The sequence below is a fragment of the Lepisma saccharinum genome, chromosome 1, assembly GCF_977018435.1.
Source record: "Lepisma saccharinum chromosome 1, izLepSacc3.1, whole genome shotgun sequence".
Lineage (NCBI taxonomy): Eukaryota > Metazoa > Arthropoda > Insecta > Zygentoma > Lepismatidae > Lepisma > Lepisma saccharinum.
Window position 1 is genome coordinate 116,502,927 of NC_139229.1, and position 20,691 is coordinate 116,523,617.

The window sequence follows — 20,691 nt, forward strand, 5'->3', positions numbered from 1 at the left end:
CTGAAATGATTCCAGTATCTAATCCTGAAACAATAACAAAAACATACTTCTTTCAAAAGCATACAAAACATTAAAATGCAGAACCCGGTTGACACCAGTACTCTGAGTGTTTAGCACATCGCGCTACGACGCTAGGGGTCCCGGGTTCGAATCCAGGCCTGGGCGTGGATGATTGTAAGTGTCCATTCATCAATTTCATCATTTCCATCTTCGCAAATTAGCCGAAAGTGTCACAAAAAGCGAAGTTAAATAAAGCAAACCAAAATCAAAGAAATCAACGCACGAAGGCACCGTTTCATTCCCCTGTGGCCGTTCGAGGCCCATCTGGAGTGCGGTATAATGGACGCTAACGATGATTTGAAAACGGCACCAAATAGTACCACGAAGGAAAAAAGCAGAAACTTACCCCATCTGGATTGAACTTGGAGAGAGGCCCGGAGCCACTGAATTCCTCCAGCACATCTTTCAGCTTCTTCGTGGAATCTGCAGACGAAAGAGAAGATGCTGAATATTTAGAGGATCTCGCAAACAGAGGTATACACATTTTAAAACAATCTAGATCAGCATGGACATACGGAATTACACTACATTGTAAACATTGCTTTTAAGTCCACTTTTATTCTCAGATAGACTAATGTGGACTAAACCTTCAGTCTAAAGTGGGGTCCTAAATACTGAGCTACGTGCCTCCACAGGGAAAGAAATCAGATCCCATTGAGTATACACACACAAACATACAGGGTGCTGCCGAACATCACAGACATATTCTCATGACTTATAGGGGACAGAAGACAAACAGCTTTCCTTAAACTAAAAACTAAAACTAACTCTCTAGCCTTCTTAAACCCGAAGGTTCATGGCTGCAGCAACACAGGCCTTCCATCTTTCCCTATCTTGAGCAAGATCTATATACTCTTTTCCATCCCTTCCGATTTCCCTTAGGTCCATCTCAACGTTGTCCCTCCATCTTCGTCTTGGCCTTCCTACAGGTCTCTTACCATCTGGTTTCCCAACAAGAATCCTGTAAACTCCTCTTTCCTCTCCCATTCGTGCCACATGGCCTGCCCACCTAAGTCTTCTTGATTTAATTATTCTAATAATATCTGGACATGAATACAAATTATGTAGTTCTAAATTATGTAACCTTCTCCACTCACCTGTCTCCTCATCCCTTTTAGGTCCAAATATTTTCCTAAGGATCTTATTTTCAAATACTCTCAATTTATGTTCCTCTTTCAATGTAAGGGACCAAGTTTCACACCCATATAATACTACAGGCAAAATTACTGTTTTGTATATTTTAACTTTTAGTTTCTTAGATATTAAACGAGAAGACAAAAGTTTATGAAGAGAGAAGTAACATGCGTTTCCTGAATTAAGCCTACTTTTTATTTCCTCTTTAATATAATTTTCATTTGTTAATATTACTCCTAAGTATTTGAATTTGGAAACTGGTTCAAACGAGTGTTATCAATAATTAGATTTTGATTTTTACCTAACACTTGGTTTCGGCCTGTAAGCATATATTTAGTTTTCTCTTTGTTAACTTCCAAACTTATCTCTTTAGCAGTTTTGAAAAATATTTTAGCATTATTCTTAATTGTATTCACATCATCCCCCAGTAAGTCTACATCATCTGCATATGCTAACAACTGAGTCACACCATTTAATTTTAGTCCTTCTTTAGTTTCTTTTACCTTCCTAACAGCATATTCTAAGGCAAAATTAAAGAGCAATGGAGATAATGCATCTCCTTGTTTTAACCCATCATGAATTGTAAATTTGTCAGACATATTAATACCCACACGAATTTTACTTTCTGTTTCACTGGTGCATATTTTTATCATACTAACAAGCTTCTTAGGTATTCCAAACTCTACTAATATATTATATAATTTATCTCTTTTCACCGAATCATATGCTTTTTTGAAATCAATGAATAGCTGATGGACATTTTGATTATATTCCCACTTTTTTTCAAGTGTCTGTCTGATGTGAAAAATTTGATCTGTAGTTGATCTGTTACGTTTAAATCCACATTGATAATCACCTATAATTTCATTAGCATATGGGGTTAGTCTTGTTAAAATAATGTTAGACAATATTTTGTATGTTGTTGAGAGTAGAGAAATTCCACGGTAATTACTGCAGTTCATTTTATCACCTTTTTTAAACACAGGAACGATTATGGATTCTTTCCACTGTTGAGGGATTTCTTCTTTATTCCATATTAAACAAATTAATTTATGAATTTGACATATTAATGAATTTCCACCATATTTAATTAACTCAGCTGGTATTAAATCAATGCCAGGTGCTTTGTTATTCTTTAGCCTTTTAATAGCATCTTTAACTTCAGTCAAGTTAGGTTCTGGAACTAAAGGTTCTGCTGTGTGTACTTCATTCACTTCTGATTTATCTCCTACATGGACATTTAAAAGGTCATTAAAGTAGTTCTTCCATCTATTTAGAATATCGCTTGGGTCAGCTAGAAAATCACCGTCTTTATCTTTTATCAAGTTTACTTTAGGTTGCCACCCCTTTCTAAACTCATTTACACCTTTATATAAATCTCTGATATTTTTATTTTTGCTGTTTGTTTCAATTTCGTTAATTTTGCTTTTCAAGTAATCTCTTTTTTTACTTCTAACTTTTTTTTTAACTTCTCGCTTTATTCTATTATAATTACTTAGATTTGTATCATCCGAGTTATTTAACCACCTAAGTCTAGCCTGATTTCTTATTTCTATTAGATTATGACATTCATTATCAAACCATGGCTTACGTTTTCTTGGTTTATGGTATCCTATACTTTCTTTAGCTGCTGATTCTATTGCATTACGTATGTGCTCCCAATTCTTATTTACGTCTGTTTCATTTATATTTTCATCATCATTTAAATCCTGCAACACATCAAATCTATTTGACAGTTTAATTTGGTAATCTTTCTTAATTCTTTCATCAGTAAACTTTCCTGTATCAAATTTTAGAACTTTTAAATTTTGTTGCTTATGATTTATCACTGAGAGTCTTTCTCTTAATTTAGCAATTACTAAATAATGGTCACTGGCACAGTCCGCATCTCTATGTGTACGAACGTCAATTATACTAGTATGTCTTCTCTTATCAATGAGAATATGATCTATCTGATTATGAGTTTTACCATCTGGAGAAGACCAGGTATATTTATGGATATCTTTATGTTTAAAAGTGGTACTTTTCACAATTAAATTCTTTGAGGTTGCAAAAGTAATCAATCTTATACCATTATCATTACTTAATTCATGAAGACTTTCTTTACCAATCGTGGGTTTAAATGTCTCTTCTTTGCAAATCTGTGCATTACAGTCACCTAACAGAATTTTCATATCATACTGAGAAAATTTATCAAAGACCTGTTCCAACTCTGTATAAAAATCATCTTTAGTATTATCATCTTTATCTTCCGTTGGTGCATGTATGTTTATTAAAATAATTTTACACCACCTACCCTGTAAAACTGCATATGATATCCTATCATTAATAAATTCTACTGTTTTAAGAGCCGAGATAATTCTATTATTTATGAAAAAGCCTGTTCCAAAATTATGATTTTCAGTACCACCATAGAAAAAAGTATAATTTTTTGTTTTACAATTCCCTTCTCCTGGCCACCTAACTTCCTGGACAGCTACTACATCTAATTTATACTTAACTATCTCATTAACTGTACACTGAAATGCCCCAGGCCGGTAAAGGCTCAGAACATTCCAGGTGCCTAATTTAATATCCTTATTCCTAACGTAGATCTTATCCTTAGTCCAGGGACCTCCCAAAGTAGTCCCCACCCGGAGATCCGAACGGGGGACTATTTTACCTCCGGAATATTTTACCTTGGGAACATCCATGGCCTTATATTTCTGTTTCTTGACATGTCTTTTTACAGTGCAGAGTTGTCAGCTCTACGCCTAACCACCAATATGAATGGAGGAACTACTACACAAGACAAACACAAACACATTAGACAGCACAATTACTACACAAGACGAAGACAAACACATTAGACAGCACAACTACTACACAAGACACACACAAACACATCAATATTTCATTAAAAAAATAATAACAAAAAAATATATATAATAATAATAAATGTCACTTCCCATGTTTTACACCCAAGCCCTTCATTTAACGCGAATTGTAACGTGAGGGGTAGTTTTCTTCAGTGATCAGAACGCTACATTGTTGATATTCAAAATGGTATTAGTTCAAACTTTATCATCAGAAAAAAATATGTTGATGGTGCTCCTCTACTTTTACGTAAGGTTACTTCCATTATTGTGGAACATGATAATCCTGATATTGTAAAATATTAGTTTATCTTATCCTGACATTGACGTGCATCAAACAGTTAATTTTAGAAAATTTAGACATTTCTCAATAATAAAATTAATCTTCTCAGTCTTCTTAATCCCAGCAATTGAATTGCTTATTGATGACACAAGTTGTGGTGAAGTAAATTAAATTCCACGGCCTTCACTGATAAAATGTTCTAACACTGATTTTTACAGATGGAAATTCATTACTGTATCATAATGAAATTAAATTAAGTGGAGACACCACACATACAATCCTACTTCTACGACAAAAAGTACTAGCTTTGAAACTATGTGTTATTTAAAAGCCATAAACTAATGTTTGTATTAATAAATACAAATTCTGTATAGTTTTCCATTTAATTTAACTTCATAAGTGACACTTTGAATAAAAATAAAATTGTTTGTCCACTTTCACATTGCTCCAACACACTTTTTTCTTCTTACGTTGCCATTTCACACGCTTCGCTCTGAAGCTTCTAGTGGTTTTTCTCACTTCCTTGTAGCGATATCTCAACTTTATATTGATGTTCGTAAAAACATAGGAAGATATAGTGACATTATATTATATATTATTATTTCAAAGTTAATTCGGGGGATTTGAAACCACCTCACCCTTGATCACTGGCGTGCGCAGCGGGGGCTTATGGGGCTACAGCTCCCTCCGAAATTCTGAAAAAATCAACATTTTCAAATAAATGCAGCGAAGGAGTAGGGAAAAATCGAGTGGCAAATGCATACCTCTTTTAAAATGACCCACGATTGTCATTTTTAAGAGTGGATATTTCTAAAAATATGAAATATCATACTGTGTATGCCTAGTATCCACCTGTACAATTCCAGCACCTCCCAAAAATATATCCTGGGTATGCCAGTGCCCTTGATCGCCCCTAACCATACTGAGTCACAGTTTAGACTGAGTGAATAGTTTTGTTTATCTTTTATATAAACTGTACCGTGGAAGGGATATTTTCCAAAACATTTGCAAGAGACCCACATTATATGTCAAACAGGAACATGAGATTTACAAGCAGCAACTTGCTTACACATGGTATACGTGGGTTTCATGTTACGTCAGGATGCGTTTGCTCACTATTTTATTTGTCGTTTGCAAGGAAACGTCCGCCACGCAACATTCATTACATCTGCACCAACCGCACGTTTGTTTTAAATCACGAACGTCTGTGTTAGTATGTATATTCGGACCGCCCACTTGCATTCCGTATATTTACAGAAATAGCCTCAATCATGGCTACTCGAAGCCACAATGCGACGATTTGTGACGTAGGTGAAACACATCTATTGAAAAAAGCTTAAGTTTCCGTTATGATTCAAAATTATATGCTTATTGTAGCAGATGCTCAAGAATTTTGTTGGTAGGAGTTGCCATTAATGGCAGGTGAACTGAGGTCGCTAATTGGTCCCAGAGACTTGGAAGAAGAAAACGTTGAGTCATTAATTTCGGATTTCGACCCCCTCTTCGGTTTCACAAATATTGAGGACGACAGGAAAGAGGCGAACGAACATCTCTCTTCCCTAGGCCAACAATCGCTCAACGGTTTCGTCAAAAACTTTAATATTTCAAATGATAACACAATAAGGCTTCATGGCGTCATGGTCAACGAATCATGGAACTTACTCGTAGTAGTGACGTCCCGTGTTCGAACACCTCAGGCAGCTTCATTGGAATGGTTTTTCCTTCAGTTGCCCATGCGAATGTTATCATGGCACATTAATAAAAGTCCCGGATTCTTCCTTCAACATTTCTATTTATTTTTTCCATGCCTTCATACCTCGACTGTCTCTGTAAATGTCTTGGTATACTGCAAAAGAGCAGTACTAATTTAACTGAACACAAAAATAACAACAAATATGTTCTATTTTTACGACTGAGAAACAAAAAATTACTATTTAAATACTAATAAAGAGTGTTTCAATAAAACAGGCGCTTTTGCGTTACCCCCACACCCCCCATACGCCTTCATGGCGTGATGCTAAGCACAGGGGAGCACTTTACTTTTTTTGTTGGCAGCACTTACTATTTGTCGTTTCTTTAGCAAAAATAAGCCTTCCTCGAAACCTGTTTTGGAAGAATGCATTGCATTGTTACGACATTTTATTAAAAATAGTGATTTTACAGATTTTTGCATTTTTGTTATACGTTTAGAGTCACTTTTCTGCCACTTTTGGCTAATCGCAAATAAGAGTGATGATTGACAAGACTGATGAAATACACGGAGAAAGAACACCCATGCTTACACCTGGATTTCAACCCAGGACCTTCTGTGGCGTGATCGAAACTCGACCATTTACTTGTTTCTGTGTGGGGTACCTGAGAAGCAAGATCAGCCACAGACCATAGAGTTAACTCAAGAACAACCTCCACACGAAAATCAGCAGCATCATTTCTATAAACTGGGGGGTGAGCTTTGCTGGGAGGGGCGTACTGTCGCCATAAGTAGCCATTTAACGCACTTGATCATCGAGATGGCATTACTGTTGGTTAGTTGATTTTGGTTCATTTTCTTCCACTTTTGGCTAATCGCGGTTATGTGGGTCAACGGTAATTACTTGATGAGGTGATGGAACAATTACAAACACATACAGAACACAAACACGGAGATTATAGTGGCTGTAGGTCCTGGCGCCAGAGCCTCGTTTGCTTGAAGTAATGCAGTTTCCAATGTGTACAACGTGGAAGAGAATTTCCTCTTTTAGTGTATTCCCAAAGAATCTACCCTTACTCCCCATCATTGTTGTTTGTAGAGACATTTTCCTCGTGATTTGATTTGATTTTTCTTATTCTTTGGTAATCGCGACGATGAGGAGGAGTGAAGTTGATGAAATTGACGAAGGGACACTCACAAACAACACCCATTCCCAGTCCTAGATTCGAACCTCGGACTCGAGGCTTTGTAGCATGCTGTCCTAACCACTCCGCAACGGAGGTTAGTTACATATTGCAACATTGACGTGCACTGACATTTTTAATAGTGTCTGTAAATTGAATGTAAAACATGGTAAGTAACATTCTCGTCATTTCTGAGTTCACTAAGAGAAAAGGTTATTAGAAGCTACTGCAGATCAATGGTTTTCGTGTTGAGTTTAACAATTTCAGAAGGCTTAACTGAGTCCAATACAAATTGTATGACATGGTAATTTCACTCGACAATTGAAGGATGTAATTTTGTAACTCAAAAATTACCAAAATGTCACGTAACATGTTCTACACCTGAGCCCTTCAATTCGTTTCAGAATTTTCTCAAATCGACAGCTTTCCTTAGTAATACTTTTTTCGTTGAAGCCTCTTTTCGACCCTATGAATTGAATTGTTTGTTTTAAGTCCACGTTAGGCATACAGAGGCTAATTGGAACTAGACCTACAGTTTAAAGTGGGATCCGAACCAGCATGCCATGTTACTCCATCAGTATCGAACCCGAGACCATTTCGACCCTGTGCTCCCTCTGAAATGGCATATTTGTCCTACATACTTTCACATACGTACATTGCCATTAAAATTCGGAAACCATACTGAAATACCTCCACAATCTCTCCCATATCCTTCATATACGTATATGTGTGTGTGTTTTCTCAGCCGTCTCGAGGGTTGATTCATATATCGTGTAGGTTATGGGTTCGGGTCCCGGCTTGGGTATGGGAGCTCCTTTTTGGGTATCCCTTTGTACGAAACAATGATGCCGTTGAACTTGACCATCTGGTAAACAAACAGTCATCTGGGTTGGTTTGCCTATCCCAGAACAAGCCAGTGTTTTCCTTGTTTTTCCGGCAGACACCCAGTATCAAACCAGTGGGAGCTGCCCTCGATACACCATTCTTCTAGCTTCTCCATGTAGGAGCGAGATAAGGTGTCTTGCTGTCGAACGCTAATGAAAAGAAGGTAAGAAGATACAAATGTTTGTCAATTATGCGCCCAACCTTTTATTTATAGGCTTACCACATCACTATAAACAAAGACACTGGGACATGCTATTAAAAATGTAGAATTTTAAGTCAACATGTCCACCTGTAGACGAGAGAAGAGGTGCTATCTCTAAACGTAGTGTTAGAAGAAAGAATAAGTGTAATATGTAGGAGCATTAGACACTGGATAATGTACTATTGCATGCTTGCTTACAGGGCATAAACATTCACAGTAAATAATAAGTTTTACAAGGAAACATTAGTAAATATTGTAAACTGGCACTTTTTCAGGCAAAACTACTTTCTTAATGATTGAAATACATAGTTGCATAATTAACCACAACACTTCGCATCGTCAATTGGTATGTCTTTTTCGCATTCAAAAGAACGCAAATATCAATGTCTTCAATATACCAGGCTATAGAGTAACATGAGATAAAGTATTTCCCTGTGATTTTCTGTTTCTCCAAAAGACGAATATTCTTGATGTGATACTCATCCCCCCCTAATTTCCTCCTGGACACCGAACATAAGACTAAACATAGAATGTATGAAATTTTGTTATGCACAGATAGGTTAATCGGGACTGGATCTTCTACAGTTTAAAGTGAGATCCGAACCTCTATGTGCCTTCACCGGGTATCTAACCGGGACCCTTTGATTATAAGGGAGAACATTTAAACCGACAGTCTGACAAATTCATACGACCATCCTCCTCCTCCTGGTGATAGGAAAAACTGACAGAAGTTATTTATAAACATACACCCCCCTCCACACACACACACATTTACTCACACCGTTTCACAATCCCTCAAATTCTTCCATTTAATATCAATTATTTCCAACCCTTGTTCAGTGCAACCTACCCTCCTGCATCCCCAAGTCCCTAAGCCTTCCTCATCAGCAGCGGAGGGGATGCATACATCGAAGCAACACATCAAAGGAGACAAACACAATTTTACTCCTCGTTAATGTATTGTGCCACTGGATCTGTTGCCCTGGCGACCAACCCACTTGATGAAAGAGCTTCTCCTCTCATCTTCCAGGAAGATTCGCCTCAAAGCTTGCGTTGGAGCTCGAGTCCGTCCCCGCAGACGCCAGATTCTCCTCCATTACGGCCAAATTGTTGGCTCCTGCAGGATGTTGGGAGGAGGATCACAAAGCAGCCTCATAATATCTTCCTCTTCTGTCTCCGATAAACAACGGGTTCTTGGAGACCTGCGTAATTAATTGAAGGAATGGGTTCGTAAATTGGAACAGGTGCGTCAAGATAAAGGGACAAGGGAGAGCATTGCAATTTAACGTTCAGGTGGATGTTTTACTGTTCTCAGAAATGAATTATCAGAATGAAAAATCTCCAGTTTTTCAGGAACCATTAATACACAATTCTAAAAATAGACATCATGAGAACTATTGGTTCTTTCAAGCCGCCACGCGAATAACCTTCTACCCAAAGAGCACAACACTCGCCCACATTTCCGATCCCCGTTGCGGAGTGGTTAGCGCAGCGCGCTACGACGCGAGGGGTCGCGGGTTCGAACCGCGGCCTATATGGGTGTATTTTGTGACTTTCCCTTCATCAATATCATATCTCATCCTCATCGTCGCGATTAGCCAAAAGTGAAAGGAATTCGACGTAAACTAACCTAATTCAATCAATTCATCAAATTCGTCCACATTCTCTTATACTTCCTTCTTCCAAACGGAGGTTTGGTTACAAAGGTGACGAATTGCCTCCCTCTTCATAGATGATTTAGGAGGAGCATGTGGTTTGCCCTCGCTGTTGCCTACATATTTGTTATAGAAATGGCTTCATGGCGCCACGAAATTATTAGACATATCTATCTACACAACAGCGAAACCAAACCACGCAAAGCTTCATCTGAATGCCCTAGAACAGGGTTTCTCAAACTATGGTCCGCGTAGCAGTACTGGTACTGCTTTCGGACACCTGAATCTGGTAGAACAGACAAAGTTATGTGAAGTACACATTATTAATAAGCTGTAATACACGCTGTCTCGGTCAAGGCCGCCATAATAGCAGATAATGCGAAAATCAGTACGCGCTGCTGCAAATGGCTTATAGCCGCAGCTGCGTTTCACCCTTGTGCACTCACTTCCCCTCTCACGCGTTCATTGGTCGAGCCCTCTCCAGTCCTACTTGCGCAGAGACTTGTTTTCGTTCGCTCGCTCCATAGATTCCCGGGACGGAATGTAGTTCCTATTTTAGTGCCAATAAAATATATAATTATTAGTTACTTGTACAGGGTGCGACAGAAATATTGAGACGATTTAAATTTGCAAAATCTATATTACATTCAGAATAACAATGAAAAAACTTACATAACTGAAAAGTACATGCAAAAGCATTTCATGTGATGCCTATGTCTTGAAAATAATGTCACTCAGGTGGGCACCGTTTTTCCTCAAACAAACCTCTGCGCAACAAAGCTTCCCGACTCTCCCCACAGCTCCGGAGTTCGCACGCTTCGTGGACGTCCTGGGCTCTTCTTGTTTGTGGCTGGTGCAGTCGTTCTGAAGTTTTACCCAATTCAGAATTGTCTGTCGTATTGGCACTTCTCATTTCTCCCAATGTTGAACTGGCGCCTGAATCTACGTTGCGTTATAGTGGCAGAAACGTCATTCTTAAAGTAACATTCCACTGCGAATGCACGATGCTCATTGGACTCCATGGATACTGCTGCACACGACGACACATGAATTTGCGCGCCATCTGTCGGGAGATCCTGCGGCACGATTTTTAAAATCGTCTCAATATTTCTGCCGCACCCTGTATTAGGTAATATAAATCATTCAATGTTAAATGTTAGCATTGAAAACCTCGTAACATTACTTACTGGTGCGGCGAAATATGATTTTTTGTTAATTGGTACGCTAGTATAAAAGTTTGGAAACCCTTATTCTAGAAGGAATATTGAACAGATATGTTTTCAGAACATGGCACATCATTCGCGCGCAGGCCAAAACTCCACCATGGACTTAAACTAAATTTGTCATTTAAGATCCCATTTATGCACACAAAAGGTATAGGGTTTCGAATTTTAGTGCTCTGGTTGCGTTCCTCCGCGACTAGAAGCAAAAAATTGCCGTAACATTATCCGATAAATGGAGAATCTCGCCTGGATACTCCAGCAAATATTACCTTAGTGAAGTGGAAACTAAAGGATCGATGGACAAGCCGCAACTTATTAACGCTCCCTCCATTGCCGTTCGCTTAAAACTCTTTGCAGAGGAAAGAAAAGAAGATTGCGAGAACTGAGCACCAGTCAAATTGAGCGAGGCGAAATTACGCAATTCACACCGACCCGTCTTCTGCAGTGGAACGAGACGGGGGTGGATTGCAAATGAAGGCTTGATGAGATTTAAATTCCAAGGACCTCAGATTCCTTTAGAAGCGTCTGTCTTCCTCCCTGGCAGACATCGAAGACACAGGATTCAGCAACTTCCCTTTCAGAAGTGGTATATATTCCTAATAGATGGCGCAGGCATTCCATAAATGAATTTAAGGACGATAAAGAAGGCCATACACCAATAGATAGAGATATTTACGTCAATTCTATTCTAGAAATATATTCCTTAAAACAATGAATACGACTTGAATCTTCAGAAGGACAAATGTTTCATAATTTTGATACGCTTTTACAGAGTAGCTATTGAGACTATTGTTTTTTTCATGAGATAAGTGAGGAACCTTGCCGATTGCGTAGTGGTAATCCGCAACCTTTAATATTCCCTTAAGGTGCAAGGTCGGAAAAGGGAAAAAAATGTGCTGATAAAATGATTTTAGTCAATGCTATCTTTTTCTGCGCCTTTGTATAATGCGCGCGGACCGCATAGAGAACTGTGGTTCTGCCGAATAGGTTTTGTCGAAGTTTGTGTTTTCTCTGGTGGGGTTTGCTACATTATCTTTGGAACTATTGTCGCTGCAATGATTACCATTTTATAAATCTCGTTCTGCTGTACAACATGAGATTGTAGGATTTTATGTAGCTGCTAAAGAAGAGTGAAAATCATTTATTTTTCTGTCCATTTTTAATAACAAAACGTGAAAGCAAAGGAAAAAGGCGCTGAAGCATCAAAGAGAGGGTAAAAAGGGGATAAATGTCAATCTCAAGAAAAGGTGCAACAAACTCTTCATTTTCCTTGATTTCATGTCCTAAAATACATATCTCAAACAATCGGTATGAAAAACAGATATATTTTTGGAAAGGTGCTGCACCTTAAACTCCGTTCCCTACTTATAATTTGTTTTAGCCTTGTAATCAAGGCTAGTGTTGCCAAACCAGATCCACATAAAAGAGCTAAGTTGCACCTTAAAACTTAGAAGAAAAAAATACTTTCACGGAGCTAGATTTTCTAGTATTATATCATCTTCACATCTGCTACGGCGCTAGAAAAAGAATTCGTAGGAAGGGGGCCGACGCAACCAATACCACGTGTAAAATGCATATTCATGACAAAACTTAATTGAATTGTCAGTTCCTTCCTGGTCTGTAGAGGTCGGACCCGGTGAAGGCACTGTAGGGAGATAGGGGGATTGGCATCCCCACGTTTACAGCTTAATATCAATTCTTGCATTTGTATAGACACGTTCGAAAGCCAATAATATGCATCGCAGTTCGTAAATCACATGAGGCGTCTCGTCGAAAGTTATCCAAGAGGTAGAAATGTGACGTGAAATGATCAAATCATCAACTTGGACATAAAAACCTGGTCGAGTAATTGGGAGGGTCTATCGCCCACCATAGCCCTTCCTCACCGTGGATTCGCGCCTTTTGCCCCAGCATACGAAGTCCGTTAATTAAAGATCTCTACACAAGAAACAACTGATACATGTATGCTCCTCGGCTTCCATCTGTTAAGAGCTTACAAAGAGCTCTGTAAGCCACCCGTCTGGCACATATGATTCTTACTTCGGAAGCTCGCAGCTCTGAACAAACAGTGTTAGATATGATGAAAAAATACTGTGAATAAGAAATATTGATAGTATAATACTCAAAGGGATGGTTATATGTGGTACTGATTTCCCCTGGCGGAGCTAAAAAGTTCCTTGGAGCATTTTGAAATTTTAGGAACCAAATAAATGTGCAAAAGAGTCAGATCTGGCTACAAAAAAGCTGAATTGGCAACATATAAAGGCGTCCCGGGTTCGACCGTGGTGAAGGCACATTTTACAGTAGGTTTAATATTTAAGTCCACTTTGTGCACACACAGACTAATCGGGACTGGACACACAGTTGAAAGTTCTATCCGAATCACTGTGCTTCCACCGGCAAAAAATTACTAGGCAACGACGTTAACAATACGCCATCGGGGAAGCCCATTTTACAATAGTTCGCGTAACACTTTAAAGCGCAGTTACAATCTATATTAGCCTATCTAAGCATAAAGTGGACTTGAAATTTGACAACTTTATGACCCATAAATTTTGACCGAATTGGGGTGCGGGATACATGATCCACCCAGCTAGGAAAATCCACGTAAATTATCATTGCCCGCCTGTTTCATTGTTGTAAGACTCGAGCACTCGCCAACATTCTCCACTTCTATTCTTACAATTAGGACACACATGGCACACAATGATGAATCCCGGTGTATTTAAAGGGAAAAAAGTGATATTAAATATGGAGGAAGTATGTTTAGTACCGGCCGCAAAGTCCTACAACGGCTGGGGGTCGGTCGGGCTAACCACCCGTCCCCCTAGTCTGGCTACAGATCTCCACGCCCCCTTGGTGGCCAGCAGTCGGTAGGTAAGCCTTGGCCCAATATTGGGCTGTTGCGCTATAGGATTATTATGTTCAATACGGTTGCAAATCGAACGGTTCAACATCGGTATGACACATAATATGTGGCCAAGTCTAGAAGTAAAATTATTGCTTTTGTTCTTGTCTTGAACTTAGAGCAGCTCCTGCCATCTAGTAGTGCGGAAAATAATCACAATATTATTCTTAGTAACGTCGTTTGCACTCGAGGTGTTAATGCTTCCTAAAACCGCACCGAGTGAAAAACCAGGCCGTTCTTAACGGGCTGTAAATCATCCTTTTCCTTCTAGGGCCAGGCTGCGAGCTCCTCAGGATAATTTATTTATCCTTTCAGCCGCGCTCCTTGCGGTTAAACTTTCCCTCTCTCCCTGAAGACCGTCAGAAATCCAATTTAAAAGAAGATAACATTGGCCTGCTGCCCTCCCTTTCTCCCATTTTTATCTCGTGAGGGAAAAATGGGACATTTATTACATGTTTCCCTGTTGTGGTCGTTGGAAAAAAATCCCTTGTCTACAGGTTGCCTTCCCGTAACGGTTGAATTGATTTATCATCTTGGTTCTTACCGCCTTTGAGCAGTGGATGATAACATATGTACAGGCAGAATGAACCGCGGTGGTCCAATTGGTATATACATTTGACTGACACGCTGAAACTCTACAACCGATGTGAGGGCTAGATTCTAGACGGAATCCTAATGGAACCCTAGAAAGAAAAATATAAATTTAGGACTTACAAAAGCAGGAGACGTGCCTACGACTTGATTCATACACTTTGAAGCTCGGGTTGTCCGGAAGGGAAGACAGGGAATGACCACCGGTCACTCCTTTGGAAAGATAATGTAGTCAAAAATTACAGATCTCATACATGTCAATTCATTACAACTACATCGAGACTCGTAATCACAAGTCAGGTTGACACGAGCTCGTCAGAAAGAGGCCAGAATATGAAGTTCAACCTGTTTTGGGACGGTGGATGTAAAGTTGAGAAAAGAAACAAAGAAAAACAGGGTACTACCATCACATCACAGTGATGTAGTAAAAATGTAACATCCTAGAAGTTCCAGTCAACCACAGACGAATATATACATGAATACATGCATAAAAGTGTAATTAGATGCATTTTAAAGTACGAAAAATGCATTGGATGGGTTTGAACATGCTGGCAGAAAATTCTCAAACACGCAGAAGTCGGATAAATATGCACATTTTGCCACGTGAGAATAGGTACCTTTTCTGTACGGTCCTCGCGCGAAATCATCTCACAGCACTTCATTTACACACACATCCACCGAAGGAAATTATGGGGCTTAGGCCTTCTTTCTCCTTAACAAAATAGGGTAATTACGTTCCCCCATTATCCAGTTCATACTTGCTCCGAAAATCTTTTCCAAGCAGTTTTAAACACAAATCCTGGTCGCCTTAACGTTACATTCGCCAGGTTATCCCGAAACAGACCAACGCCATCTCAGGCTCGGTTTGACAAATCACCAGCTCGTATGTGTCGCATCTCTTATACACAGAATTTTCAGTGCGTGACAACAATGCTTGCGCAAACATTTACTCTCACATTATGTCTGCGTCCTTTGTTCGTCACGTTTGCACTGTTGGATTTTCCATTAAGCACGCTAAATACGTTGTTAGGACAACAGGTATGGTTAATTACTTACTGAATTTAAAAATAGCTGGATATGGTGTGATTGTTTATGCTGCTGAGCGGTACTTTCTATTAGAAATTACAACAGCGGTGCCCTGGAAATGGTCAGACGTGGCTTGAAACGATCAAGCACTGGAGGTGTTAAAAAATTTGATGCCATTAATCAAACCTGATACTGCATATGCATAATGATTAATACGCCGAACTGAACATAATAAGTTTTATTTCTCTTCTTAGAAGCCACACAGACACAATAAGATTGAACAAAACAAAATTAAGTCACTTCACAGACGATCTCACTATGAAAAATTAACGTGAACATATTTGAGTATGACAAATGTTTGGAAACAAAACATTTTAACACTTCCCCTTACTCAAATATGCATACATACATATGACCATAATTATTTTAAACCTAACTGTGATACATAATTGACATGCTCAATTTTAGATACAGGTTTTGTTAATAAATCTGCAATCATATCATTCGTTGGTTGATAAACCAAATGAAAATCTCCTTGTTGAACAGCATCCCTAATATAATGCTGTCGTACATCAATGTGTTTTGTACGTCTATGGTGCTGAGAATTTTCAACAATTTTATGAGCACTTAAATTATCATTAAAATTGTAATTGGCACCTTAATATCAATTATCTCTGATAACAAATTTTTCATTAATTGTGCATCTTTGGCGGCATCACCCAAACTATAATACTCGACTTCGGTTCTTGAGTAAGCAACGGTTGTTGATTGTTGTTGTTGTTGTTTCCTTGATTCCCAATTTACAATTGAACCTACAAATTTTACAACTAAACCACTGTATGATTTACGATCTACCAAATCATTAGCTCAGTCAGCATCTGTGTACACTTTTACTTCATTTCCACCTTTTTGAAACTTAAGTTTATAATCTAGTGTAGCTGCCAAATATCTCAAAACTCTTTTTGCTGCAACCCAATGTCTTACAAACTGCCAGAAACATGAGACTACCTACCAATTGCTGATAGGGAAATTTGGTTTCACATTTCTCAGCTTTCTCTAATTTTACATTTAGCTCCATGGGAGTTGAAACTGTTTTGCAATTATTCATACCAAAACGTGTAAGCAACTGTTTAGTATTCTTCTTCTGAGATAAAGTCAGAGTATTCAGTTTCTTATTCCTGTCAACTTCCATTCCTAGACAATGTCTTACTGGTTCCAAAAGTTTGACATCAAAATTTTCTTTTAGTCGTATCTCGCCGCAGACGTGAATCGAACCTAGGACCCGGGCATCATAAATAAATAAGCTAATCACGTTATAAAAAGGGTCCCGCTGAAGCATTGAAAAAGAGCTTCTTAAAAGCTCAGCGCGACAGCGTCCTTCAGCGGAGTTGGAAAAACTCCGCTGACATGGCATTAGAGAAATGAAATCAGGAATCAGCGTTCTTCCTCAGAATTGCCGTTGCCAAAGGACGCGATCGAGTCAACCGTCGTAACGGCCGATAGTTCGAATTTCATTTAAATAGGTCGCGTGAGAAAATATCAGGCTTAGTTGTCTTCCGTTTTCCGTCAGATGAAGTAGTTACAAAAGAACTCCGTTTCTAGTTGTTTTCAGTTTACGTTGAATCCGGTTATCGCGAGAGAGCTCCACAGGCATCATAAGTTTAGAAAAAGGAGCGAACGAACGATCGGAAGTTAAAGTTATCGTTTAGAATATCGGTCTACGAAAGTACAGAGTTTGGAGCCCGGAGTTGCTCCCTCGTCCGTTTTCTTACAGAGTAGGACCACGTCGATCCAAGGACCAGCGGAGAAGAGATCGCCGTAGAACTCCAGGTAACGAACATTCCTTGTCTTTCCTTCCCCTGCCTGTTCAGTCAAAGGTAGTGTTTTTAAATATATGTCCGTGTGTTCTTCTTTACGTGGCTAGTTCCCTTGTAGTTTGAGTTACAACGTTCCTCTCGCCTAGCAAGCGAGTGGCTAAAGGCTGTCCTAGCCTATCAACGATCCCCCTTTTAGACTTTATACGTAGTACATTGATCAACATTTGTTTTTCATATGTATCTTCACTAAATACAAAAATAACATCAACATATAATGCTACAATCATCTTTTTACCCTTTATACATTTTGTATACACACAAGGTTCACATTTTGATTGATTGTATTTCATTTTGATTAACACATCATACATTTTCTGATTCCAAGCTCGACTTGTTTGTTTTAGACCATACAAATTCTTTTTGAGTAGACATACTTCATTATCAACCTGATAACCTTGTGGTTGTTCCATATAAATTGTCTAATTTAAATTACCATTCAGGAACGCAGTACTTATATCAATATGCTCTATGTCCATATTGTATTCCACACCAATAGCAAACAAAAGTCTGAGAGTAGAGTGTCTTACAACATGTGCAAACGTCTCTTCATTATCTATGCCGTATCATTGTGTAAAACCCCGTGCTACTAATGTAGTTTTGTATCTTATTTATGTCTGCATTTACATCTTATTTTACTTTATATACCCATTTACATTTAACTATACTGTGGTCCTTTGGACGATCTACTACTTCCCAAACTTCATTCTTCAAGAGTGATTTGTATTCATCATTCATCGCTCTCTTCCATTTGAAATTTTCTTTGCATGTTGTGGCATCTGCAAAGCTTACAGGTTCTTCAAAACTCATGAAATATGTGTCGGACATAATCCCCTGCCCAAATTAGTAATTGCTTATTTCTAACAGGTCTACCATTTTCTTGTTCTAAATTTTTAAATAAATTACTATCTACATTTGAACATTCAGCAATTTCTGAATGTGTTACCTTTGATAATTCACTGACATTACTATCTACAACATTTTGACTGTCATTTTTTTTAACTTGTGATCCATTAAGTGGTATCTGTACAGTCAGAGGTAAAATTACATCGGAAGACATGTCAGTGTTGACATCTGTCCCATCGACACATGATCCTGCAACATTTTCCAGGAATATAATACTTCTTGCTTTAATTACCTTACCAGGATTTGAAGCATCAGCCAATCTATAACCTTTTGTAAACTCACAGTATCCTACCATAATGTATGGTTTCGACTTACTATCCATCTTCTTTCGTTGATGGTCTGGTGTTAAAACATATGCTGTACAGTGTCTCTCAAAAGTTTTAGGACAACGACATTTTAAACTAGGCAACCCAATTTACACAAGCCGTTGGTGGGTTGCGTGCAGAGTTAGGCTCAATTTCAGGGTTGCCACATGCACAATAGATATTTATAAAATACGCGAAAGAAATATAAACAATTATTATTGTATAAAATTATTAAAAATATCACTATTATATAGCAAATGACAAAATTCTTTCTGAAAGAAAAAAATAGGCTTTCTAGTATTTCATCGCTGATGAGTCTACAGTAAGGAAAAGAGGCGAGAGAAAACGAAAGGTGACAAAGGAGAGGAGAAAGAGAAAGCGAAAGGAGAAGAGGAAAAGTAGAGGAGAGAAGAAAGATAGGATAGACGAGGAGAGGAGATGTCGTGAGGAGAATGGAAAAAGATTCAAGGAGAGATGAGGAAAAGAGAACAAAGAAGAGAAAAGAGGAGGAAAACGAGAGGAGAGGAGAGGAGGAGACGAGAAGAGGGAAGTGGAGAGTAGAGTAAAGGAGAGAAAAAGATAAGAACGAAAAAAGAGAGTGCAGTGGAGTCGGAAAGCTAAGACAGGAAAGGAGATAAGAGGAGTGGAGAAGAGTGGGATGGAGATAAGATGCGAGAAAAGTAGGGAAGGCGATATGAGATAAAAGCAGAACAGAAAGAGGGGAGAGAAGAAGGAGAAGGAACTGGAGAGAAGAGGTAGTTGCAGAAAATATCGTCTGAGAGTCAAGAATGGATGCATTGGTCAAATTATCGACATGAAACATTCAATAACATTTTGAAATGTATTGGAGAATATATTAGATCGGTGCGAAATGCCTTTTGGCTGAGTTCAGAGCAAATTAAAATCTTCCATGTAAGATCTTTGATTTTACCTGCGATTACACTACTAAAAAAATGAACGTAATTTTTAATATTTATAAGAATTATTCAATTTTTCTCGGTTCGTTGAGATTTTGTAATTCAATATTTCCCCTCCCCCCATCTTTAATTCCAAACTGAATCATTCCGTTTCACACGGCGTGGACAATGAACACAATGGGATATGTCTAAAACTTACGAAAATTTTCTGCCACCAGAAGGGTTCGAACCTACGACCATCAGATTGACAATCCTGAACGGTAGCCACTACCCTACAAGCTTTCGCTCCTTAAGCCAGGTAGAAGGAGGTGAACAATGTGAAATGTAGATGTAACTCTCCTGCATGTAACGTGCAAACAAGTATTGTTTGTAACAAAGAAAACGAAAGTAGTAAGACTCGGCGAAAACATTTAATGGAGAATTGCACATGGTGAGAACTTTTCATTCGATATTTGCAGAGTTATCCTTGCATTGAACTCAAGTGGGAAAAGGGATAAAATTAGCATGTCCTGAATTGTATTCTGTCATTGACGTAGACCAGAGAGAGAGACAGACACACATATAAATAGTTATTTTTATTAATATTTGTCAATGTCTTTGAAGCAGTACACAATTATCGTTAGAGTATCATAATTCACGATCTTCTATATAAAAATATCCCGTTGAACGTGTGTCAATTCATTTATTTGTTTATTTTTTTATATAAATTTCATATGAAGAACAATGTAGCAACTATATACTGCTATTACAAATAATGTTACCATGCTCTTGTTTAATGGAAGGGATTCTTTTTTAAGGAAAATCTAGTATGGAGGATCGAACGTGGGACCGCAATGCTTTCAAGAACTCTAACCAATACACTACGCCTTTTGTTTTCTTGGAGCTACAGTTCCTAATTATTCTGTCGCCTCAATATTGTAAACGTTATCTGCAAAAAAGAAGTTAAATACTCAGATATAGCTCTGTACTTCTAGAATTACTTTATACACATGC

The 20,691-nt window shown here is 38.4% G+C and overlaps 1 protein-coding gene across 7 annotated transcripts in view; it reads right to left on the bottom strand.

Moving 5' to 3' along the window:
• Positions 1–20,691, bottom strand: part of Dgk (diacyl glycerol kinase 1) — a 506,799-nt gene that overhangs the window by 114,712 nt on the left and 371,396 nt on the right. For all 7 annotated transcript variants that reach the window (XM_083137145.1, XM_083137133.1, XM_083137139.1 and 4 more), the window contains one exon: positions 407–483. In XM_083137145.1, the coding sequence (XP_082993271.1) occupies positions 407–483 (77 nt within the window). The remainder of the gene's footprint in view (positions 1–406; positions 484–20,691) is intronic.